This window comes from Panthera tigris, chromosome B2 (genome assembly GCF_018350195.1).
Source record: "Panthera tigris isolate Pti1 chromosome B2, P.tigris_Pti1_mat1.1, whole genome shotgun sequence".
In the NCBI taxonomy this organism is placed as follows: domain Eukaryota; kingdom Metazoa; phylum Chordata; class Mammalia; order Carnivora; family Felidae; genus Panthera; species Panthera tigris.
The window spans coordinates 29,584,996-29,610,480 of record NC_056664.1 but is presented as its reverse complement, the minus strand read 5'-3'; the positions used below and the strand labels follow the sequence as shown (position 1 = coordinate 29,610,480).

The 25,485-nt window shown below is 41.6% G+C and overlaps 2 protein-coding genes across 2 annotated transcripts; both read right to left on the bottom strand.

Annotated features, from left to right (window-relative positions):
• Positions 1-542: 542 nt before the first annotated feature.
• Positions 543-2,544, bottom strand: LOC122238835 (protein PBMUCL2-like). Its single transcript, XM_042987585.1, is given in 4 exon segments — positions 543-986; positions 1,121-1,329; positions 2,344-2,431; positions 2,434-2,544. Coding segments are annotated over 4 exon segments (852 nt in total).
• Positions 2,545-9,083: 6,539 nt separating this feature from the next.
• LOC102971238 (histidine-rich glycoprotein-like) lies at positions 9,084-25,114 on the bottom strand. The gene is made up of 3 exons (XM_042987584.1): positions 25,036-25,114; positions 24,133-24,152; positions 9,084-10,031 (listed from the first exon to the last, which is right to left on the bottom strand). Exons 1-3 carry the CDS (start codon positions 25,112-25,114, stop codon positions 9,084-9,086), a joined length of 1,047 nt encoding a protein of 348 aa, XP_042843518.1.
• Between the last annotated feature and the right edge of the window lie 371 nt (positions 25,115-25,485).

The following is a 25,485-nucleotide window of genomic DNA, read 5'->3' as shown; positions in this document are numbered from 1 at the left end:
ACCACCAATTTCTTGTCTTTTTATGAAAATTTCCAAATTTTTACATCTATCTTTACTTAATGGTTTATACCTTGCTCTAGCTCTCACCATACCTTACTATATTTGTATTTTTATATTCTTCCTTCTGTCTGCTTTATTTTCCTCCATACTCTTTTCTCCTTCTCTCTTTCTCTCCTTCTCCCTCTGTCTCTAACAACTTCCTCTCTCCCTTAGTTCTGTCCTTTTTATGTTACCTGCTCCTCTCCTTTCTCTCCATCTCTGTCTCTCTTTGTGTCTTTCCAAAGCTCTATGTAGGTTTCCTCACCTCTGACAATTTATCATGCCTCAACTCGTGCCCACATCCTCCTCCTCAATACTCTCGTTCCCATGTCTTTCACATTCCTGGGCGGATAGTCACCACAAAGAAGTTGAGTCCAACAAAGAATGCAACTGCCACTGTGGTGGCAGCCAGGGAAATGAGGATGATTCTGATAGGTGTCAGCAATCCAGTGGGGTTCACTGAGGTTCCTGAATCTGTTCCCTCAGGATGAGTGTCTGGATGTTTAGTGGTGTAGAGCTTGCTGCTCCCAGGCCTGAAGAAATGTAGTCCTCAGGTATATCCAGGTGTTTAGTGGTGTAGTCTTCGGTGATGCCGGGCCCTCAATGACATGATCCTCACTGGTCGCCAGGTCATCAGTGATATACTCCTCTGTGGTCCCTGGGTCTGCAGTGAAGTACTCCTTGGTGGACCCCAGGTCTGTAGTGAAATACCACTTGGTGACCCTCAGGTCTTCAGTGAAATAGTCATCTGTGGTCCCCAGATCTACAGTGCTATAGTCCTTGGTGGTCCTCGGTCTGCAGTCAGTGGTCCCTGGACCTGTAGTGGTGTAGTTCTCTGTGGTCTCTGGATCTACAGTGCTATAGTTCTCAGTGGTCCCTGGATCTATAGAGGTATAGTCCTCAGGGGTCCCTAGGTCTAATGGTAGAGTCCTCGGTGGTCTCTGAATCTACACTGGTCGAGTCCTGGGTGGCCCTCAGATCTACAGTGGTGTAGCCCTTGGTGGTCTTCGGATCTACAATGGTATAGTCCTCAGTGGTCCCCAGGTCTAATGGTAGAGTCCTAGGTGTTCCCTGGGTCTACAGTGGTAGGGTCCTTGGTGATCCCCAGATCTATAGTGGTAGAGTCCTGGGTGGCCCCTGCATCTACAGAGGTGTAGTCCTCAGGGGTCACCACGTGTTCAGTAGTGTAGTCTTCAATGGTCCTCAGGTCATCACTGGTATATTTTTCTTTTGTTTGTGAGTCATCAGGGCTACCCACTGGGTCCTTAGTAGAAACATTTTGGCTTGTTCCTACTAAAAAATAATCTCTTTTAAGTGGATCTTTGATGGCCTGTCATCATCTGCTCAGCTTAATGTTTTTAATAGTTATCCTCCCATTTATATAACTGGTCTCCCCATATAATGTGGTTGGACTTATTCGTGTTAAGGATCATTTGGTATTTTGGATTTAATTCTGATAAAACATATTCCACAAGGCTTCCTCTTGTTTTATAATATGGAGTATCCAGAGCTAAGTCATAACCATACAAGGTCTGCTCACCAGCCTTTGATTTTACTTTTTGCAGTTCTAGTCTCTTTCCGTGGAATAGTAAACCCGATTCTTCCTTAAGGTCACTCTTCCCTTGCACTCCTGCCCCCGGGGATAGTAGTTCAGCAAATTAGGTATTCTTACTCTGTGTTTGTATGTGTTGCCTCTCATTCAGTTCTGTCTGGGGCTCTGGTAAACAAATGAGGCGGGACCTGTGATTCATACTAGAGATTAAATTCAGGTCATGGCTTGGTGTGTGATTTCTAAATCAGTTCCTGGTTCTGTTCTGATGCTGAGGTGGAAAGACTGGAGGCAGGTAAGATTCAAGGTTGCTTGGGTTGCATGAATCATGAGGGATGTGTGAGCTGATTGAGGTTGACAGCTGCACTGAGCTGGGTATAAGTAGAAGGAAGACATGAAGCATCTGCACCTCCCACTGCCCCCACCTGCAGGGAATCAGAACTGGGAGTATTTATTCTTATGAATAAATGCAGCCTACATGGCATTACTTTTGGAGTTTTGGGTCTTTCTGTCCAAAAGAATTCCTCCCTATCTGCTGCTGATTCCCCAAATTCCTCTAATAAGGCTCAAATCCTTTATTTCTTAGGAGAATTGAAATAGAGAAACTTAAATAAAGTGTAAGTAATCAAAAGTAGACCATTTCCTTGAAAGAGGATGTGAGAAAGAGAATTAACAGGTCCCTGGGAGCCCTGCTTTCCTGTGACAGGAGGTTGGGGGCAGATAGCAGGGTCCAGAACTTCCCAAGGTTCATTTACTTATTCCATAGCTTTGCTCACAACTGGCCCTGCCTGAGTCCCAGGATCTTTTTTCTCCACGGATCCCAACCCCTCTTTCTGCAGGCCCTGAGGAGCCTTTGCATCTTCTTCAAAGTTAATTCACTCACCCAGTTCTGAACCCCCAAGTAGAAGCAGGAGTAGCAGGAGAAGGGATGTGGCAGAGCAGTTTCTTCTTTTCATCTCAAGAGAAACCACAAGGGCTGGAAACACTTTTTCCTCCCTCCTTCCTTCTACTCTCTCTCTCTCTTTCCTTCTCCTTAAGCCCACAGTGGCTGTGGAATTTAAATGTGCTGCTGCCAAGGGAATCCAGTACTCCTTTGTCTTCTTGCAGGGAGGAGCAGCCTGCTCCATTACTCTCTGTCAGTCAGGTTCTGATATAGTGAAGTGGCAGGGAAGAAGAGAGATGTCGCTGGTGCAAAAGGGGCTCTTGGCTCTGGCCCAGAGCCCAGAGTTCAACAGTAATGATATCAAGCTTATCAGCATGGGTGGCATCACTTTCTGATGTAGAGCCCTGGATGAAAGCTGTTCTCCACACAATGTCTCAGCCCTCAGAGAGGGGCGAGGATTTCCCTTCCACAGGTGGGAGTGGTAAGGTCGAGGTGGACAAGGAAGGTATAAGCCAGGCCTCTCTTGGGGAGATAATGCATGGTACAAGAACTAGATGTCAGAGGGTGTAGGGCACCTTGGTCCTACAAAGGACCAAGGAAAGGAGTGACATTGATGAGGGGGACATAAACACCTGATCTCACTGTCTTAAAACCACTCTCTTCTCTCAGTCATCACACAGATCCTTTTCATTGCCTTGTCTGCAGCCCACAGATGCTGGGCTCCTGGTTCCTACTGCTTCAGTGCCCTCATGCTATCAAGATTGCCTCAATTACTAGATGAAATTAGCTCACCTCCAAAGGTTCCTTCAGGCCTGGAATGAGAATGCTCATATTTCTTCCTTCTCTGACCTGCATCCAGGATTCCACATGGCACTCACTCATCAGCTTTCCTTAGTCTCCTTCCTACAATCTGTGATAGTTTCTCTCTTTCTTTGTTTTTCATGCAGAGCAATGGTCGCACATTTTATAGAATGCCCCACGATTTTGGTTTGTCTGATTTTTTTTAATGTTTATTCATTTTTGAGGAAAAGAGAGCACAAGTGGGGGAGGGGCAGAGTGAGAGGGGTACAGAAGATCATAAGTGGGCTCTGTGCTGAGAGCAGACAACCCAATGCAGGGCTCAAACCCAGAACCATGAGATCATGACCTGAACTAAAGTTGGATGCTTGACTGACTAACCTAGATGCCTCAGTTTGTCTGATTTCTTATCATTTATTTGATATCCTATGATTAAATTGGTGTTATGAATTATTGGGAGGTATACCACAAAGGTGCTGTGCCCTTCTCGGTGCCTTGTATCAGGGAGATCATGATATCAATGTGACTTATTACTGGTGATGTTAACATTGAACACTCTGTTAAGGTGGTGCCTGACAGGATCCCCACTGTAAATTTACTATTTTTCCCTTTGTAATCACGAAATATTTTGGGGGAGATGTTTTGAGACTATGCAAATATTCTTTTTTTTTTTTTAAGTAGGCTCTACGCCCAACGTGGGGCTCAAACTCATGACCCTGAGCTCAAGAGTTGCATATTCTACTGACTGAGCTAACCAGCGCCCTCTTTTAAAGTATTTTCTTACATTCTGTCATCACAAAATGCTCCATGCTTATTTTGTATATTCTCTGCCCAGGCCCTGGAATCAACCATTTCTCCATGCAACTCTGGTTCTGTTTATTAGGGAAAAATATTTAGAAACCAAGATCTGGGCACTAGGTGTGTTCATTGTTAATTAGGAATTGCTGCTTCTTGTCTGTCACAGTAGAGCCAGGAAATAAATAAATAAATAAATAAACAAACAAATAAATAAATAAATAAATGCTGACTCATACGTAAACACATACCTGTATTTATTTCTGTATTATCTATCTGCAAATATATTAAACACAAACATGAGTCCAGTTTGATACCTTTAGCTCCAGGGCGCCTGGGTGGCTCAGTCAGTTAAGATGCCTCTAGCTCCAGTCTAGTAACACAGAGTTCATTCTACCCTCTCCCCTTCCCTTATTTGTAATTTCTTTCTCTGACATTGCTTGCAATATTTACAATATTATTTTTTTTAATATTTTATTTTTAGGGGTGTCTGGGTGGCTCAGTCAGATGAGCATCTGACTTTGGCTCAGGTCATGATCTCATGGTTTGTGGGTTCAAGCCCTGTGTCGGGCTTTGTCTCCCTGTCTCTCTGCCCCTCCCCCTGTCTCTGTTTTTCTAACTCTCTCAAGAATAAATAATAAACGTTAAAATTTTTTTAAATATTTTATTTTTAAATAATGTATACACCCGACATGGTGCTCAAACTCACAACCTCAAACTCACAACTCACAATGCTTTACTGACTGAGCCAGCCAGGTGTCCCTACAATATTTCCAGTACTTATTTATTCATGCCTATTAAACAGTAGTTTTGGAATTGCTAATCCACACCCATGTGAGAAGACAAATTTGTCAACTGGAGTACTGTATTTGTGCACAATTCTTTGTGTCTTTAGTCTAACAGTCAAAACACTGTTTTTCAAAGTTACTGAGGTCAGCTCCTTCCCTATCTCATTCGATATGGTTATGTGATTCGCTTGTCAGAGTCTGCATTCCACCTCTCCCCCTACACCCTGCTTGATTTGCTAAATTTCCACACAGTAAAATTTACTCTTTGTAGGGTACAATTGTAGGGATTTTGATAAATTATAGAGTCATGTCTTCACCACTCTGAAATATTTCCCCACCCCCCCCAAACCCTTCCTATGCTGTTCCTTAATAGTCAACCCTACCTCAATTACCCTGACTCCCAGATTTTGGCAAAACAGACCTGGTTTCTGTCCCCATAATTTTTCTATTTCCAGAAAGTTGTATGAATGAAATTATATAGCCTGTAGCCTTATTGGTTTTACCATAATCTATATATTATACATGGAAATAATGTTCACAATTATTCATTAGTCAAGAGTAAACTATTTTGTTTTTTTTTAATGTTTATTCATTTTTGAGAGACAGAGAGAGACAGAGGATGAGCAGGGAAGGGGCAGAGAGAGGGACACAGAATCTGAAGCAGGTTCCAGACTCTGAGCTGTCAGCACAGAGCCTGACTCCGGGCTTGAACTCCTAAACCGTGAGATCATGACCTGAGCTGAAGTCAGACGCTCAACTGACTGAGCCACCCAGGTGCCCCAAGAATAAACTATTTTCTTGCATATGTTCTTGAATATAGTGTTTTATATGAAGATTTTTATAAATAAATATATCTTCTTGAGTATATAGTAAAACCTTGGATTGCAAGTAATTTGTTCTGTGAGTGTTCCACAAGATTAGCAAATATTTCTAATAAATTTTAACTTGATAAACAAGTGACATCTTGCAATATGAGTAGTATGTAACACCGAATGTTACATGAAAACAACTGAGTCAATGATTCTTGAGATTTGCTTTGATATACGAGATACAGATGCTTTGGATTACAAGCATGTTTCCAGAACAAATTATGCTCACAAACCAAGGTTTCATTGTATTCTTGTCTATAAAACATGTCATAAGCAGCAAGATATTCTTCAGTCTCCCCTCTGCCTGTCCCCCAGTCCAGGCTCTAGCTACAGCAGGTGGGAGACATGTTGATTTTTTTTCAAAGACAATTAAAAAATTCAAAGAATTAATCATTTGATAAATTAATTCTAAGAAAATTGCCTACAGCTGTTAGAAGAGGACCTCCCTGAAACAGGACTTCTAAAAAAAAGTCACTATGGGCTCTGGAGAAGGGGATTTTTAAAAAACTGCTAGGCAGAAACGTCTTGAAATCCACTTTTATTCTTGATTCCTATTTCCAATTGTGCTCTTGGATTTGTTTGTTTCTTTGCTGGGACATTACAAGAGCTTTTGAATTTCAGTCCCTACTGGATTCCAGCCTCTATTTTCTACTCACTCAGGCAGAATGTTCTTGTTTGGAAAAAATATTTAATTCCACAACACCTTAAAACAATCTGTTGGCTTCCTGGTGTTACAGAAGGAAATCTCACTACCTTGGTGTGGCATCCAAAACCACATAGTTAATTCTCTGGCCTCATTTCCCTGTGCTGTCCTACCTACAGTTCTTTTGACCATTCACTAGCAGTGCCACACCTCGTCTTGCACAAGGTGATTGTTTGCTTGATATTTCTCCTTTTCCTCCTTATAAATGCCTGCCAGCTCTTTATGATCTGAATCAAAGTCATTTATGTGAGTCAGCCCCTCTTCCCTTGGTCAAGTTCCATGTTTTTTCTTGGAGTACCTTAATTAATAGTACTTGATGCATTGGCCTAAACTTATGTCTACAAGTGTGTCCCCTTTATCAAATTGTGACCTACACATTCATCCTTGTCTCCCCAACTTCTCTAGACCTGGCACTCAGCACATGCTGAGTAAATATGGTGAATTAATGAATGAATGAAGAAATGAATGAGAAATGTGATAATTACTTTAAGACAAAGGACTGGGGACTATTAAAACTGAAGAGATAACTAGTTAGAACCTTTGGGTATAAAACCACTATATAGTAAAATTATATAGTATAATTTATTTTAAGAATTGTGTAGCATTAAACTGTTATGTGGTAAAAAACACAACCCTAACTACCATATAGTTTTGTTTAGGTAAAATTTACAGACAGTTAAATGCACATATCTTAAGTACTCAGATGAGTTTTAATAGATATATTTACATGTGTAACCAAAAGACCAACCAAGATATAAAACATTTCTATCACCCAGAAATTTTCCCTTTATAAAAATTCTCACCTCCATGGGAAATCAGTGATCTAATCTCTGTCACTATAGGTTAGTTCTGTTTATTCTTGAAATTGAAAGAAATGTAATCAAACAATAGGTATTCTTTTGCATTTGGCTTCTATATAGCATTTTAAAACTATTTTGTTAACAGTGTTATAAAATGTACATAAACAGCTTTGGTCCTGTTAAAAAGGCTCTGGCAAAGATCCAGACTTTGAGAATGATAGAGGCTGAAGAGACTTAGGGTTAAGACACAAGGTTAAGTTAAAGTGAGTGATTCATTTGCTGCCAGGAGGGTTAGTGGAATGTGTGTGAGGAGCAAGTTGCACCAGAAGCCTTAACAAGGCGGTGGCCTTCAGCAAGAGCATGGTGTTAATACATAAGCTTTGTGTCTCTGCTTTGAGGCCTGGTTTTGCAGGGGATGCTGAGTTTCCAGCTCCTGGCAGGGCAGGCTGGGCCCATCCTTGCAGAAACTGGGAGCATGGTCTCCTTGTCTGGTAGCCCTCTTGAGGCTGGCAGACCACAGGAGAGAAAGGTGGCAACTCAAACCTGTCTTTTCAGTAAAGAGTCCAAGCCCATAGCATATATGAACAGTCAATGTGGCCATTCCTGGGATTAGCCCCATTAACTGTTAAGTCTTTACCTCACAGCAACCCCAACCCTTCACACTCTAAGCTCACACAGAGACCATCTCTTCATTGTGCAACACAAATCTGTGAAGTCCAACACTTGCCTTCCCTCATTTTTCCTGATTCAATTCTTCCATCAACCTAGAGGACTTAAGGGAATGGGGACAAGACAGAGAAGAAAATGGGGCAGCTATAAGGTCTCTGGATTTCACTCTAGGGACTTAAGAGCTGAGAGGATACAGGAAAGAGTGGTCTTTGGGATACAGGGAACCTCTACTCACAGCAATATATAAACACTGACACATACTGTTTGGCTATCACATGTATTTGACACATTAATTTAATAATTCAGTTACAGCTACAGCCTCCTTTTCATGGTTTGGAAAAAAACAGTGAGAAGGAGGAGTGTTAGAGCTGGGAGGAGCAGCCCTGGGGGCATATAGGACATAAGTCAGACCCTCCAGTCATCCAGGTCAGCTTTCTCTCTCCCCCTGAGGTGATGCTTCTGCCTTCAGGGCTATTCAGGGCCACTTGTGTCTCTCAGTCAGCTACATGGCTGCAGGGGGAGACTGGTCTCCACTGGACTCAATCACAGACCCATGATGGACTCCATAAAAGCTATAAGATGTGGACCAAGGTTGGAAACATAGGAGTAGTAGATATCTGTGTTGAAAAGTTTTCTTAGGCGTAGAAAGTTTCTCCAGAAAACAAAAGGATGAATCATTTCTGAGTTATGCCCCCTCTTCCAGTGTTCTCCAGTCCCAAGCATCCTCCTCCCTGCCAGCACTACTCCCCATTGCTCTTTTTGACTCCATCTTTCTCTCATCTCCTCTGAATATGTCTTAGCTTTTCTAACCATCTGTCTTGCTGGTTCTAACCTGCTGTTTCTAAGTCTTGCTTTCTATCTACTGATTTCCCACTCCCTAATATCCCTACAGTGACCCTGCTCTCTTTACTATATTTCCTTCCTCACTTTCCTGCTCTCTTTTTCTCAGGAAAAGAGGTTCCTGTACTTCAGGCACTCACAAAGCAGAAGAGGAGCCCAGTGAAGAGGATCACAGCCATTCCAATGGAGGCCAGGTGATTAGGGAAATTTCCCATGGCCTGAAGTATCTGTTAGTGTTTTCCTCATTCTCTGGAGTGGCAGTGCTTGTGCTGGTGACATTAGAGGCCATAGGTATTATTTTAGTTCCACTGGATAGTGTGGTTGTTCCAAGGTGGGTGGTTGTGATGATCCTACTGGGTGGTGTGGTTGTTCCAGGGTGGGTGGTTGTGATGGTCCTGCTGGAGGCTGTGGCTGTTCCGGAGTAGGTGGTTGTGATGGTTCTGCTGGATGATGTGGTTGTTCTGGGGTAGGTGGTTGTGATGGTCCCACTGGGTGGTGTGGCTGTTCCAGGGTGAGGGGTTGTGATGGTCCCTCTGGGTGGTGCAGTTGTTCCGGGGTGGGTGGTTGTGATGGTCCCTCTGGGTGATGCAGTTGTTCCAGGGTGGTTGGTTGTGACGGTCCCTCTGGGTGGTGCAGTTGTTCCGGGGTGGGTGGTTGTGATGGTCCCACTGGATGGTGTGGTTGTTCCAGGGTGAGTGGTTGTGATGGTCCCTCTGGGTGGTGCAGTTGTTCCGGGGTGGGTGGTTGTGATGGTCCTGCTGGATGGTGTGGTTGTTCCAGGGTGGTTGGTTGTGACGGTCCCACTCAATGGTGTGGTTGATACATGGTGGGTGGTTGTGATGGTCCCGCTGGGTGGTGTGATTGCTACAGGGTGGGTGGTTGTGACAGTCCCGCTGGGTGGTGCAGTTGTTCCAGGGTGGGTGGTTGTGATGGTCCTGCTGGGTGGTGCGGTTGTTCCAGGGTGGTTCGTTGTGACGGTCCCACTCGATAGTGTGGTTGATACATGGTGGGTTGTTGTGATGGTCCCGCTGGGTGGTGCAGTTGTTCCAGGGTAGGTGGTTGTGATGGTCCCACTGGGTGGTGCAGTTGTTCCAGGGTGAGTGGTTGTGATGGTCACGCTCGATGGTGTGGTTGATACAGGGTGAGTGGTTGTGATGGTCCCACTCGATGGTGTGGTTGATACAGGGTGGGTGGTTGTGATGGTCCCGCTCGATGGTGTGGTTGTTCCAGGGTGAGTGGTTGTGATGGTCCCTCTGGGTGGTGCAGTTGTTCCGGGGTGGGTGGTTGTGATGGTCCTGCTGGATGGTGTGGTTGATACAGGGTAGGTCGTTGTAGCATTAACATTGGAAGTTACAGCTTATTAAGAAAGGATGGCATGTTAGTTCCTTTGGAAACCTTGGTTCTTCAACTACTACTACTAATGATAATTATAATAACTATCATTATTGAGTGGTCACTATGTTTCAGGCATTGTTTTAGGTGCCATATATGAATTAGTATTTCAAATCCTCACAATACGACCATGATATAGAGACTGTTATTACTCACATTTTATGGTTAGGGAAATTGAGGTTTAGAGAAGTTAAGCAATTGGTCCCAGGTTATGTAGCTAGCAGATCATGGAACAGGGATTTATTTGTGCATAAATGCCCAATGTGCATGCCCAATGTGGGACTTGAACTCACAATCCTGAGATCAAGAGTTGCATGCTCCACTGACTGAGCCAGCCAGCCACCCTAGACAGGGATTTAAACCATAGCAGTCTGACACAGAGCCAGTTCTTAGCCCATATACTATTCCACATCCTAGGTATTGAGGAGTCACATGACCTGAGGTCACAAGAAGATGGTATTATTTCTCCTCTGACTATTCATGATACTCTCCAGATACAGAATGTAAAAGAGAAAGTTAGTAGGACTGTGTATACATATTAAGTCTCCAAATAGAATTATACCCTTTTTCTGTGGGAAAGGTAATCAACGGGAATCAGTTTGGGAAAGGACAGTGATGGACATTTTACTACTATCAGGTAATTTTTATGCACACAAAATTTTGGGACCACCAGTTAAGGGATCCAAATGGCCTTGGTACTTAGTCTATCAAAGAACTAGCCACATGTAGCTCAAATAGATAATCTGTGATTCAAGGAAGGGGCTAAACCTTCTTGGTTAGTGAGTTAGAGTTAATGTGAAGCCATACTTTTTCCCTGTATCTCATGACTACCTTCTACCCCCTGATTTTCCATCCCAATAACAACTTGACCTCCCATATGTCTATATATCCATGGTTCATTTATGGCCCTGTTCTTCCACTGGGATTTAGATTTTCTTCCCTTCACCCTACCCGTGTGTGTGTGTGTGTGTGTGTGTTGTCTGGACTAATGTAAGGATTGCAAATTTAGATTTGGGGGAAGAATCCAAAAGTCTGTGTTAATGCCTCTAAGTGGGTTAGGGTTAGAGTATGGAGAAACTAAGTGAGAAATTGAGATGAATAGCTGGTTTCTGAGAAGGAGTAGATTTATTTTGTGTCATTCAGGGGCACAAAACAAATGAATCAAAGATAGGATGGAGGAAACTCTAGAAAAAATTAAAGCTATGCAAGTGTGGAACAGCATTGCTCCTGACATATTCAACTAGAGGCTTGGTGACTAGGGTCAGAGATACTGGAGATGGATCCCTGCCTACTGTAGGTGGTCAGAGAGTAACTTTAAGATCTCTGCCAACTCTAATATGTCTCCATTTGATATTGATTTAGGAAAGAGGAAATAGGCCAGATTTCTGGGCAGAAGAGCTGCTACTGGAAACAGAATGGAGAATAAATGCTGGGGTGAATTGGAGAGAATAGAGCAAGATAATGGCCTTAACCCTTTTTTGGAAAGTGGGAACTAACAAGACAGAGTGTGCATCCCAGGGGTTGTCACAAATTTCCTCAAACTGTATTTAAACTCCAAGAACATCCTTTTTTAAACAAAATAACTCACCATTTCCTAAAAGTAGAAGAAGGTGAAACAATGGCCAACATGCAAAGGAAAATGTTTTTCTCTTAATCTTGAGATAATCTGCCTGTGAAGCTTAGAAGGGGGACTCCTGAGTCCCAGATATGACTAAAGCTTAGAAGGGAAAGAAAAAAACACACCAGAGGGTATTGAGAGAGAATAGGTAGAGATCTGAGGCTGGAGTGCTGGCAGTTTGAGTCTTCAAAGAATGTGTCCTTAACCTAAAGCAAACCACAAGGAAAGAGCACTTAGGGCTGCAGAGTGGGGATGCTGGTGCCTGGTGCGCCTTGGGTTTCCTCCATAGAATGTCACCTCTTTCTTTATGTTTCAAAGAGAGTCTTTATAGTATCATCTGGGCTGGGCAGGAGCAAGATATGTGGCTTGTTGTTTTTCTAGATGTAAGCAGGTGACAGTATACTCAAACTCAGAAAGGAAGGGTACAGAGGTCAGGAGGTACATGAGAATGGAGAATGACATGATCCCATTAGGCAGGGCCTGGGGAGGAACAGGAAGTAGGACAGTTCAAGAGGATCAAGTTGTCAAAGTGGAGGGGACGCACCCTCTGAGGCAGAGATGGGGCTGAAAACCTATTCTGACTCAGCACCTTGTTTCCTGGATGTGAAGTCCTGAGTGCCTGGGTGTTAGAAGTAGGCCCTCATGAACAGAATTTAGTAGGAAGGGCATATCAAGTGAGATTCAATGTGAATTGGAACTGGGGACTGGACCTCTGGGAGCTGCTGAGCATACATAGGCATGTAAGACACATCTTGAATGAGGCAGGAGACTCAAGGACAGTCTTTAGAATCTCTGGGGCATGGGAGGTGGGGGTGGAAGGAGTGGGGCTGTGGACTATTGTGGAGATGAGACCTGTGGTATCCTGGTGTCAGTGCATACCTGTTTTCAAGGTCCCTAAATTGTTGCATTTTCAGGATTTTTTGCAACACAGCCACTTAAACATTTAGCTTACTGTGAACTAAATTATATTTAAAACAATGGTAAAAATACTCAAAACTCATTAATTCCTAATTATTTTGCTACATTTTACTATTATCTATGCTCATGAAGTTATGTACATCTATTGTATCTCGTGGAAATAGTGTATAATGGTGTGTGTACATCTCTTCTCAATCTCCTTTTCATTGATGTCACATTGGTAACCTGAAATGAGCTATGGTGGGAGCATTTGCACCACAGAAAACTGGTCGTTAAACATTTACCAGTACACACACTGGATGAGACCTACAGAGAGTAACAACTGGAGAAGAATGTTTCTGCTTTCAAACCCCCTTCATAGGGATATTCCTCTCTCTTTTTTAAAAAATATTTTTTGACGGAACTGGAGAGTGTTATGCTAAGTGAAATAAGCCATACAGAGAAAGACAGATACCATATGTTTTCACTCTCATGTGGATCCTGAGAAACTTAACAGGAACCCATGGGGAGGGGAAGGAAAAAAAGGGAGAGAGAGAGAGGTTAGAGTGGGAGAGAGCCAAGGCATAAGAGACTCTTAAAAAATGAGGACAAACTGAGAGCTGATGGGTGGGGGGTGGGGGGGAGGGGAGGGTGGGTGATAGGTATTGAAGAGGGCGTCTTTTGGGATGAGCACTGGGTGTTGTATGGAAACCAATTTGACAATAAATTTCATATATAAAAAAAATATATATATATACATATATTCTTTGATTTTCAGATTAGTCCCAGAATCAGCACTAAGTCAAGCTAACCTATGCATGTTCAGTATTAAAGTAGGAGAGTAGCTGTACGCTTTTGAGATATATTTTCATCAAAGATTGAGAAAAAATGAGTTTCTATTTGATCTTCATTTTACAAAAAAATTAATTTAACTGTGCATCCCCATTCAGCCATGCTCCTTTTATTAAAATAGACTTCTTCTTTCTTTCTTTCTTTCTTTCTTTCTTTCTTTCTTTCTTTCTTTCTTCTTTCTTTCTTTCCTGTTCCCTGCTAGAATGTAAGCTTCACAAAGACAGGCATATTTGTTGGATCACAGTGGAGATGCTGGTGGTGAAGATTAAGGAATGCATGTAGAGCACACAATTGACCAGGGGCATTGCTTAACTAAAAGGAAGTTTGAGTTCATCTATAGCCAGTATGAGTATCTGGGAGATTTGAACTTTTGCACTGACTCTTCTCAGATGTAAATTTTTGAAAACACTTGAAAAGGCTAATTATAAGAAAAAATAGGGTTGTTTACTTCAATTTTGTTGCAATATAATTTCAAGATTACAAAAACTCATACTGTAAGAGGACTGAGAGAAGACCTTGTAAACAATCTATACAAAACTAGTTCTATCCACTGTGTGTCAATTATGTGCAAATAAAAAATAAAAATAAAAGAAATAAAAAGACATAAAAAATAAAAATAAAAATAAAAATAAAAAATATATTTTGATTAGTTGGCCACACATTTCTGGGTTCTCCATTCTGTTCCATTGATCTGAGTGTCTGTTCTTGTGCCAGTACCATACTGTCTTGATGACTACAACCTTGTAGTATAGCTTGAAGTCTGGGATTGTGATGCCTCCTGCTTTGGTTTTATTTTTCAAAATTGCTTTGGCTATTCAGGGTCTTTTCTGGTTCCATACAAATTTTAGGATTATTTGTTCTAGCTCTGTGAAGAATGCTAGTGTTATTTTTATAGGGATTGCTTTGAATATGTAGATTGCTTTGGGTAGTATCGACATTTTAACAACATTTTTTCTTCCTACCCAAGAGCATGGAATCTTTCCCCATTTTTTTGTGTCTTCTTCAATTTCTTTCATAGGCTTTCTATAGTTCTCAGTGTATAGATTTTTCACCTCTTTAGTTAGATTTATTCCTAGGTATTTTATGGGTTTTGGTGCAACTGTACATGGGATCGATTCCTTGATTTCTCTTTCCGTTGCTTCATTGTTGGTGTATTGGAATGTATTGATTTCTGTGCATTGGTGTATGACCAACTAATCTTTGACAAAGCAGGAAAGAATATCCAACGGAATAAAGACACTTTCTTCAGCAAGTGGTGTTGGGAACACTGGACAGTGACATGCAGAACAATGAACCTGGACCACTTTCTTACACCATACCCAAAAATAAACTCAAAATGGATGAAAGACTTAAACATAAACAGGAAGCCATCAAAATCCTCGAAGAGAAAGCAGGCAAAAACCCCTTTGACCTCGGCTGCATCAACTTCTAACTCAACATGTCTCCAGAGGCAAGGGAAACAAAAGCAAAAATGAACTATTGGGACCTCATCAAAACAAAAATCTTCTGTACAGTGAAGGAAACAATCAGCAAAACTAAAAGGCAACTGACAGAATGGGGGAAGATATTTGCAAATGACATATCAGATAAAGGGTTGGTATCCAAAATCTATAAAGAACTTATCAACTCAACACCTAAAAAACAAATAATCCAGTGAAGAAATGGGCAAAAGACATGAATAGACACTTCTCCAAAGAAGACATCCAGATGGCCAATTGACACACAAAAAAATGCTCAAATCACTCATCATCAGGGAAATATAAATCAAAACCACCATGAGATACCACCTTACACCTGTCAGAATGGCTAACATTAATAACTCAGGCAACAGCATATGTTGGCGAGGATGCAAAGAGGATCTCTTTTGCATTGTTGGTGGGAATGAAGCTGGTGCAGCCACTCTGGAAAACAGTATAGAGGTTCCTCAAAAAACTAAAAATAGAACTACCCTACAACCCAGCAATTGCACTACCAGGCATTTATCCAAGGGATACAGGTGTGCTGTTTCGGAGGGACACATGCACCCCCATGTTTATAGCAGCACTATCAATAATAGCCAAAGTATGGAAAGAGCCCAAATGTCCATCGATGCATGAATGGGTAAAGAAAATGTGGTATATATATACAATGGAGTATTACTCAGAAATCAAAAAGAATGAAATCTTGCCATTTGCAACAACATGGATGGAACTGGAATGTATTATGCTCAGTGAAATTAGTCAGAGAAAGGCAAATACCATATGACTTCACTCATATGAGGACTTTAAGAGACAAAACAGATGAATATAAGGGAAGGGAAGCAAAAATAATATAAAAACAGGGAGGGGGACAAAACAGAAGAGACTCATAAATATGGAGAACAAACTGAGGGTTGCTGGAGGGGTTATGGGAGGGGGGATGGGCTAAATGGATAAGAGGCATTAAGGAATCTACTCCTGAAATCATTGTTGCAGTATGTGCTAACTAATTTGGATGTAAATTTTAAAAAATAAAAAATAAAAGTTAAAAATTAAATTAAAAATATATATATATTCATTGAGAGACAGAGAGAGAGTGGGGGAGGGGCTGAGAGAGAGAGGGAGAATCTAATGCCCAATGCAGGGCATGAACTCACTATCTGTGAGTTTGTGGCCTGCACAAAATGAAGAGTCAGATGCTTAACCGACTGAGCCACCCAGGCACCCCTCTCTTATTTTTGAAGAATTCATAGGAATTTTCACATTCTGGGGAACTTCAGCTGCTTTTCTCATCAGTTATATAAGCTAGATAAGCTGAATCATCAAGAAAAACACTGACAGTCTGCTGGGGAACTGAGGCTTGAAGTACATTTTGTTTAGACACTTAGATGGAGCCAACAGAAATGATGCATAGACAGCTGAACAAAGAAAACAAAACAAAGATAGTAATGAGCTACCGGGATTCACAGTTCCTTCCTCTACAGTTCATGGCAAGAAAATTAGGAATAGACCCTGTGAAAGTTTTAATTTTATGCTATATGTAGTCAAAACAAGCTGTTTCCACTCCCTCCAAAAATCTAGCAAGGTTTCCTGGCAGAGGAGCCATTTCAGATCATTTAGCCATTTGGGTGGAAGACTATTCATGACACATGAAGCCTGGTGGAAATGACCTAACAGGATGTAGTTGGGGATTCATCCCACAAATACTTAGTTGTTGCCTGCTATGTGCTGGACATTGTACTCCAAAAAAAACAAAACATAAACTTATGTTTTGGGGGAGTTTTTATCTTAAGATATGAAAGAACTGTGAATGACTTGAGTTCTAGAAGCTATAAGAGAATGAGCTGCAGTAGAAAATGAGGTGTTGAAAGGGGAGAGGTCAGGACTCTGGATTCTAGGATGCCCTGGGCTTGGCAGTTGATCTGACTATTGTCTGTAGTGGGAAGTTCCATGAGGGGGATGGATGAGTGGTGTGGTCAGTCACAAGTTAGTACGAGGATCTCAGTACTCTGCTCTAAGGGTAAAAATCCCTATAATACTTCTAAATAGAAAAATATCCCCTCCCCACCACAGAACCAGTTGGAGTTGGAGTTAGAGAACTTGTCTTACAGTGTAATTTTATTCACTTAACTTTTTTTCTGAGTTGCAGTTTACTCCTCTGCTTAGTGGGGATTGTAATCTGGACTTCATAGGATTGTTGTGAGGGCCAGATGATGGTACATGTAAAAGCTCTTAGCACACTGAGTGGCACAGGCAGTCACTCAGAAACAAAGGACAAGGCCAAACCAATAAAATTTAAAAGATAAGCATTTAATCTGGATACCACCTATGTTAATGAATTTTTATTCCTTAGAGTATCTAGTAATTCTCTTCTTAGTCATACAACATCTGAAGAAGACACAAAAGAAGAGAAGAAGACTCTTCTCAAACACAAAGTCAAGCTATGGAGGGTACTGGAATGCTGTGTTGAGTGCAGTCACAGTACTCATCCCCACTCCTATCAAGGGCCAGCAAACTCCTTGATCTTGAGATTCTGATTTATGGGAGAGTCCAGGAAATACAGTTACTTGAGGTCATTTCTAAGCCTGAAAAACTGTGGCTGTCTTTTATTTATTTATTTATTTATTTTCCCTTTTTTTTTTTAATATATGACATTTATTGTCAAATTGGTTTCCATACAACACCCAGTGCTCATCCCAAAAGGTGCCCTCCTCAATACCCATCACCCACCCTCCCCTCCCTCCCATCCCCCATCAACCCTCAGTTTGTTCTCAGTTTTTAAGAGTCTCTTATGTTTTGGCTCCCTCCCTCTCTAACCTTTTTTTTTCCCTTCCCCTCCCCCATGGTCTTCTGTTAAGTTTGTCAGGATCCACATAAGAGTGAAACCATATGGTATCTGTCTTTCTCTGTATGGCTTATTTCACTTAGCATCACACTCTCCAGTTCCATCCACGTTGCTACAAAGGGCCATATTTCCTTCTTTCTCATTGCCATGTAGTACTCCATTGTGTATATAAACCACAATTTCTTTATCCATTCATCGGTTGATGGACATTTAGGCTCTTTCCATAATTTGGCTATTGTTGAGAGTGCTGCTATAAACATTGGGGTACAAGTGCCCCTATGCATCAGTACTCCTGTATCCCTTGGGTAAATTCCTAGCAGTTGAGCACCTTTTCAAATGTTCATTAAGTATTTGATATACTCTTTTGTTAAATATTTATCTAATCTTCTTCCAACTTTTAATTGCATTGTTTTTTTTTTCTTATTGACTTGTAGTACTTTTTATATTATGGATATGAGTCTTTTGTCAGATATATGTATTATAATATATGATCCCATCTTTGGCTTTCCTTTTTATTCTCTTACTGGTATATACTTTAAAAAATTTTTTTTAATTTAATTAATTTATTTATTTTGGAAGGGGAGAGAGAGCACAAAGAGGGGAGGTGGCAGAGGGAGAGGGGGAGACACAGAATCCAAAGCAGGCTCCAGGCTCTGAGCCTTCAGCACAGAGTAGGTGCACAGTTCCCCAACATGGGAATCAAACTCACCAACTGTGATATCATGACCTGAGCTGAAATCAGATGCTTAACCAAGTGAACCACCCAGGTACCTCAGGTATATTCTGATACTGGACTTTAGTGAAGTCCAAACCATCAAAATTCCTTTACAGTTAGTGCTTTTTTGTGTCTTATTTAAATACCTTTGCCTACCTCAAAATATCCTCAAGAACTTTTTAAGGATTAATGTAGTTTCCTCTCAGGACTGCCTTCGCTGCATCCCAAAGCGTTTGGATTGTTGTATTTTCATTTTCGTTTGTTTCCATATATTTTTTAATTTCTTCCCTAATTGCCTGGTTGACCCACTCATTCTTTAGTAGGGTGTTCTTTAACCTCCATGCTTTTGGAGTTTTTCCAGACTTTTTCCCGTGGTTGATTTCAAGCTTCATAGCATTGTGGTCTGAAAGCATGCATGGTATGATCTCAATTCTTGTATACTTATGAAGGGCTGTTTGTGACCCAGTATGTGATCTATCTTGGAGAATGTTTCATGTGCACTCGTGAAGAAACTATATTCTGTTGCTTTGGGATGCAGAGTTCTAAATTTATCTGTCAAGTCCATCTGATCCAGTGTAGCATTCAGGGCCCTTGTTTCTTTATTGACCGTGTGTCTAGATGATCTATCCATTTTTGTAAGTGGAGTGTTAAAGTCCCCTGCAATGACCACATTCTTATCAATAAGGTTGCTTATGTTTGTGAGTAATTGTTTTATATATTTGGGGGCTCCTGTATTTGGCGCATAGACATTTATAATTGTTAGCTCTTCCTGTTGGATATACCCTGTAATTATTATATAATGCCCTTCTTCATCTCTTGTGACAGCCTTTAATTTAATGTCTAGTTTGTCTGATAGAAGTATGGCTACTCCAGCTTTCTTTTGACTTCCAGTAGCATGATAAATAGTTCTCCATCCCCTCACTTTCAATCTGAAGGTGTCCTCAGGTCTAAAATGAGTCTCTTGTAGATAGCAAATAGATGGGTCTTGTTTTTTTTTTATCCATTCTGATACCCTATGTCTTTTGGTTGGCGCATTTAGTCCATTTACATTCAGTGTTATTATAGAAAGATATGGGTTTAGAGTCATTGTGATGTCCGTAGGTTTCATGCTTGTAGCAATGTCTCTGGTACTTTGTCTCACAGGATCCCCCTTAGGATCTCTTGTAGGGCTGGTTTAGTGGTGACGAATTCCTTCAGTTTTTGTTTGTTTGGGAAGACCTTTATTCTCCTTCTATTTTAAATGACAGACTTGCTAGATAAAGGATTCTCAGCTGCATATTTTTTCTGTTTATCACATTGAAGATCTCCTGCCATTCCTTTCTGGCCTGCCAAGTTTCAGTAGAGAGATTGGTCACGAGTCTTACAGGTCTCCCTTTATATGTTAGAGCACGTTTATCCCTAGCTGCTTTCAGAATTTCCTCTTTATCCTTGTATTTTGCCAGTTTCACTATGATATGTCATGCAGAAGATCAAGTTACGTCTTGAAGGGAGTTCTCTGTGCCTCTTGGATTTCAATGCCTTTTTCCTTCCCCAGATCCAGGAAGTTCTCAGCTATTATTTCTTCAAGTATACCTTCAGCACCTTTCCCTCTCTCTTCCTCCTCTGGCATACCAATTATGCATAGATTATTTCTCTTTAGTGCATCACTTAGTTCTCTAATTTTCCCCTCATACTCCTGGATTTTTTTATCTCTCTTTTTTTCAGCTTCCTCTTTTTCCATAATTTTATCTTCTAGTTCACCTATTCTCTCCTCTGCCTCTTCAATCCGAGCCGTGGTTGTTCTCCATTTTATTTTGCAGTTCATTTATAGCATTTTTAGCTCCTCCTGGCTGTTCCTTAGTCCCTTGATCTCTGTCTTCCGGTGGTTTTCTGGCTTATTTAGGCAGGTGTAGGTGGAATCTGAGTGATCAGCAGGACGTGGTGAGCCCAGCATCCTCCTACACCGCCATCTTCCCTCATCCTCATACTTTTTAAGGATTAAATGATGATGTATTTAAATGCTCCTGGGATAGCTCCTGGAACATAGCAGTCACAAAAAAAAAAAAAAAAAAAATCAGTGAATACTAAAAGAACAAACAGGAAAACAAGGAAACCAAATAAGCCTGTAGTCCTGATAATATACTTACTTTGTGCTTTTGCTTCTTAGAACTGTGTGGTAACATTTATAGCACCCTGAGGAAACATAGGGATGAGAAACACTGACCATGACTTGGTGGTGGGAGATAGGAGAGAAAAAGTGCTGCGGATGATCACTATGACTCCCTACAATACAGTCTGAGACTCAGGTAGAACTCAAGAAAGCTTTGACTTGAAGTCATCTCCAAGCCTGGTAAAGCTGTGCATCTACTCTAAACCTAGTCTTTGCTTGATTTTTCCCAATATTGGTCAAGGTCTCTGAGATCTTTTTGCTCATTCTTTTTTGACCTTGACCTTGTTCCTTGCTCCTTGAGAACCTTTTTATACTCCATTTTAACTTTTTTTTTTTTAAGTAGACTCTGTGCCCAATGTGGGACTTGAATTCATGCTCTGCTGACTGAGCCATCCAAGTGCCCCTATAACTTCATTTTAATCATTTCATGATCATTTTTCCCCCATGACACCCTCTCAACCTTTCGTTTTCTATATTTTCCTATATTATCCAGTTTATGGCCATGACCATCTTGCCCTGCTATGGCTTCCATGATATCTTCCTTTGTGGCCCACTTCATGGCTTCCTCAGTGGCCTCCTCTGTGGTAATGGCTATTGTAATGGCTTCTTCTATGTCCATAACTTCTGTCATGATTCATGCCATAACCACTCTGACAGCTATGGCTCAATTTATGGTTGATACCATGGCCCACTCTGTGTCCAAAGCCATGTGCTCCTCCATGGACCAATTCATTTTCCAGGCTGTGGAACATGCCAGAGCCCAGTTCTGAATAATCCAGGTCCAGACCAAGGTCAAGGCTGTAGTCATGAGGGTAGTAAGTACCACTATTTATCAGGGGGAAGTAAAAGTCCGTCTAAAAAAGAAAAAAATAATAATATTATAAAATTAATTTATCTTTTCTCTTATCACCAACCTTATCTCTTCTCCTTTATCTCCCTTATCATCTCTTTCACTGTCAGATTTTTACTTTTCAGAGCCACCTATTTTCTCCTCTTGTTACCATCCTTATTGTGTCTTTGTCTCTCCCATATTTCTATCTGAGTAAACAACTTTCCTTGTCACTTTATTAATACATCCTTTCCAGCATGGTAAGCTTATGCGCTATTGGACTATCAAGAAAAAAGTGAATGCACATCTATATGTGAAATTGTGGAGACTCACTTAAGAGAGACTTTCAATTTGTTAGTCAGCTAAGGAAGCTGAAGACAGGTGCATGGAATTGAGAGACCTTAGAATATATTCATGTAGAGCTTTGAGATTGTATGTGCTGGAGCAAATAACTAAGATCATGGAGCTCCAGGCTCCTAGTCTATCAGGTGGCTATAATATCCCCTTAGGACTGTAGAGCAAATGAAATGAAATGATGCATTTTAAGCACTCAGACCTGAGCCTAACGCTTAGTAAAAACTCAATAAATTTAGTTCTCATTATATGTTAACTTTTCACATAAAATAATAATTTAGGAAGTCATTCCTGGATGATGGGACTTTATTTTTTAGCCTACGTATGGAGGCAGACTGAAAATTCTGAACTAAAGAATGCTAGTAAATTGACTAGATTATGCCAGCTTTTGGCTGCAGAATGTGTTGCATTTATTTTTACTGGTGATTGTTTAACAACGGCTCTCCAGAGGTTAAAAGACATTATGTAGAATTTTCTGGTTTCTAGGCTATAAATACTTCCACCACAGCATATTTTAAACTACCAAAGTGACATTCCTGAACCCAGAGTTGGGAAGAGATGCACAGTCTCTTGTGAGGCAGTGTGACATACTTCTGCACACCACCTATTGTTCTCTGAATCATTCCTCAAATATGAGCTTAGTAACAGAAACTACAGAAAACAGGAAAAGCATAAATAAATTTCAAAATCAGAATAGTACAAATATGTATTTACAGAAAGATAAAGACCAGAAAGCAGAGATGCTGTGGGAAGTCAGAGATTGACTAGCCCAGATAGAACTAGGAACTGCAGAGTGCTTGTTAGTATATAACATTGGAAAACTGCACTATGGGCGGCTGAACATCCCCATGTTTCCTGTTTTCTTTATGTTTATTTCTTTCCTGTTCTCTCTCAGATTTAGTGAAATGTTTTGACATTGCCAGCCTAAAAGCTGAGCTGAGAAAAGCCAAGGTAGACTATCTCTGCCTGGATAACCAGTACTAACATTTGCAGTGGAAATTTGTAAACAAGGTGAGGGCCTAACCATCCCTTACTCCCTGGAGATTCTTCTTCCAGTGCTAAAACAGCTTTACTTCCAGATTTTGTTTCATTAAGAGACATGATTTCTGAAAAAATGCCTTCTGTTTTTCCCCCTTTCACAAAATATCCTTTCACATTAGTCCTAATTTTATATTTTTCTCTTCTTTTTCTTCCTTAAATTTATCACTTTCCCTCATTTAATCATTCTCTGTAGTCTTTATAGTGTACTAGGTGATTCTTTTCCTCGTAGCATACCAATTTATTCTTCTCTCTCATTCTGGATATCTTAATGGCACTATCTACATGAATTCTTCTCCCATTCATACTCTGCCTTCTTAGCAGGCTCCTCTATTAACTCAACCTTGATACTCACCAGCCCAAAACTCAGTCCCACTAACAGTCCAATAGCCGCTATGACTCCAGACAGAGAGATGAGGATGATGCCCCAGGGGTGCAAATATCCACTTGTTTACTCTCATTTGTTGGCATTTGACTCTTGGTAACTGTGTTTGTGCCTGTGGTGACTGGGTCTATTTAGGGGGAGGTAATTCTTCTTCCAAGAGTGGAGATTGACTCCTGGGTGAATCTCATCCTGGTGTTCCTGGTACCTGGAACAGAGGTGGTAGATGGTGCTCCAACAGTGGATGTGCCCAGGTCAGAGCATTTGGGGCTCTCTCAGGGACGATATTCCTGGTGGCAGGGGATGTAGAGTCCATTGCAAGGGCCATGGTGACGGGGTGGGGGGGGGGTAGTTGGCCTGATTCCAGAGTCCTGGTGCCTAGGAAACAGGTAATCAAAAGGGAGGCGGGTGTACTTAGAGAAGAAAGGTTGATCTAGCGCACTAATGGGAGTGGTGGTTTGAGAAGAGCTGTTGTGGTGGGAGGAGAGATGTTAGAAAGTGATTCACCTGAGGCCATGGTCCCCAGAGTAGAGGTGAGTGTCTTAGAGAAGAGGACGTAGACTATGTCCACTGGTGATAGTGAAGGCTAAGACTGAGGAAATGTGACTGTGATTGATGTAGGAGAAGATTTATTCAATTTTAGAAGTGATCACCCAAATAGAGAAGGGATAAAAGGGGCAGAGTCTGATATTCTTGTGATGTACTCAACTGGGCATAAGGACATTGCTGGAGGACGGGATGATGGACTCAGATTTACTCAGGGGTGAGACAGTGGCCATGGCTGGGAGCACAGGTTACATAATCTAACACAATCGTGGTGGTCAACAAAGGTGAGGTGAGTATGCTCAGAACTCATGTGGAAGAACCTGACCCACAGGGAGGAGTCTGGCCCTAGGGACAGGAGAGGCTGGCTCAGAATAAGGCTGGGGGAACTAATACATACAGCAGGTGGCATTGGCAGCAAGGGTTGTGCTTAGACTGGAAGTGGTTACAAGAGCAGTGTCAGTCACTGGAATAGCAGTGAGTGGCTCAGAACAAAATGGGTTGAATCACATTCTCCATGAGTGCTGATGGCAAGTGCAGAGGTGATTTTATTCAGAGCAAGTGGAAGAATATGAAAAAAAATCACTTTGGTCTTAAACTTGGAGCAAGGGTTGGAAAACTTCTTCTTGTAAAGTGTCATCAGGTGGCATATGTTTAAGCTATTTGAGTCACAAAGTCTCTCTCACAAGTATGCAAAGTAGCTGGAAAGCAGCTATAGACGTAAAGGAGTACGTGCACCTGTGCTCCAATAATACCTCATTTGAGAAAGCAGGTAACAGGCCAGATTTGGTCCATGAAGTGTAGTTAGCAGCCCCTGGGCCAGCGCTCAATACATTGAAGATGAGGTGGCAATGTCACAGGCGGTGGGTGGGACAGAGCTGATTGGGCTTGGCACAGAAGTGATAGCATCTAACAAATTGAGATGTTTGTCGCAGTTGAGGTGAGTTCCCTCTAGGCAGAAGTGATGGAATATAATTAATGTGTGTGTGTTGGGGTGGGGGGACGGTTATTTGCAAAGAATCTGATTGGGATGGAAATGAGGGACACTGAGCAAAAGAAGGTGAGACCAGAACAGAAATAAGTAAGATTCAAAAAGAGGGAACAGAATTATATCTAAGAGGAGTGGTGGCTTGACTAGAGTCTAGAGCAGAAATGACAGAAACAGGCAAAAAGGTGATGGTTGTCACTGGAGGTAAATGTGTGTGCTTAGAGAAGACATGGTGGTCAGTACCTGATAAAGCTGTGTTGGTGATGGTCTGAGTAGAAAAGTCAGTGACCTTGGTGGGCACCAAGGTGATAGAAGAGACCATGAAAGGTCCAGAGACACTGGTAGAGACTGTGGGGACCTCAGAGGCAGAGGTAAAGGCCAAGGTAGGTGATAAGGCCAAAGTAAAAGGTGTGGTGACCTCTGAGGCTGTGGTATGTCCAAAAGGTGAGGTGGAGGCTTCGGTGTTGCCAGAATCTGTTGAAGAATATATGATGGACCCGGATTCTGAGAAAGAAACTGTGGTGCCCATAGAAGCTGTCATTGAGGGGTGCCTGCGTAGCTCAGTTGGTTAGGTGCAGGCTCTTGATTTCTGCTCAGGTCGTGATCTCAGTTTGTGAGTGTGAGCCCCACATCAGGCTCCATGCTGACAGCACATAGCCTGCTTGGGATTCTCTCCCTCTCTGCCTGTCCCAC

Bases quoted from the DNA above. Each gene is read 5' to 3' on its own strand.
- LOC102971238 (XM_042987584.1), bottom strand. From the start codon at position 25,114: ATGGTCTCTTCTATCACCTTGGTGCCCACCAAGGTCACTGACTTTTCT. The intron at 24,153-25,035 runs GTACTGACCACC...TCCTGTCCCTAG, and splicing joins CACCAACACAGCTTTATCAG to GGCCAGACTCCTCCCTGTGG. The intron at 10,032-24,132 runs GTCAGGTTCTTC...CACACCATCCAG, and splicing joins GGCCAGACTCCTCCCTGTGG to CAGGACCATCACAACCACCC.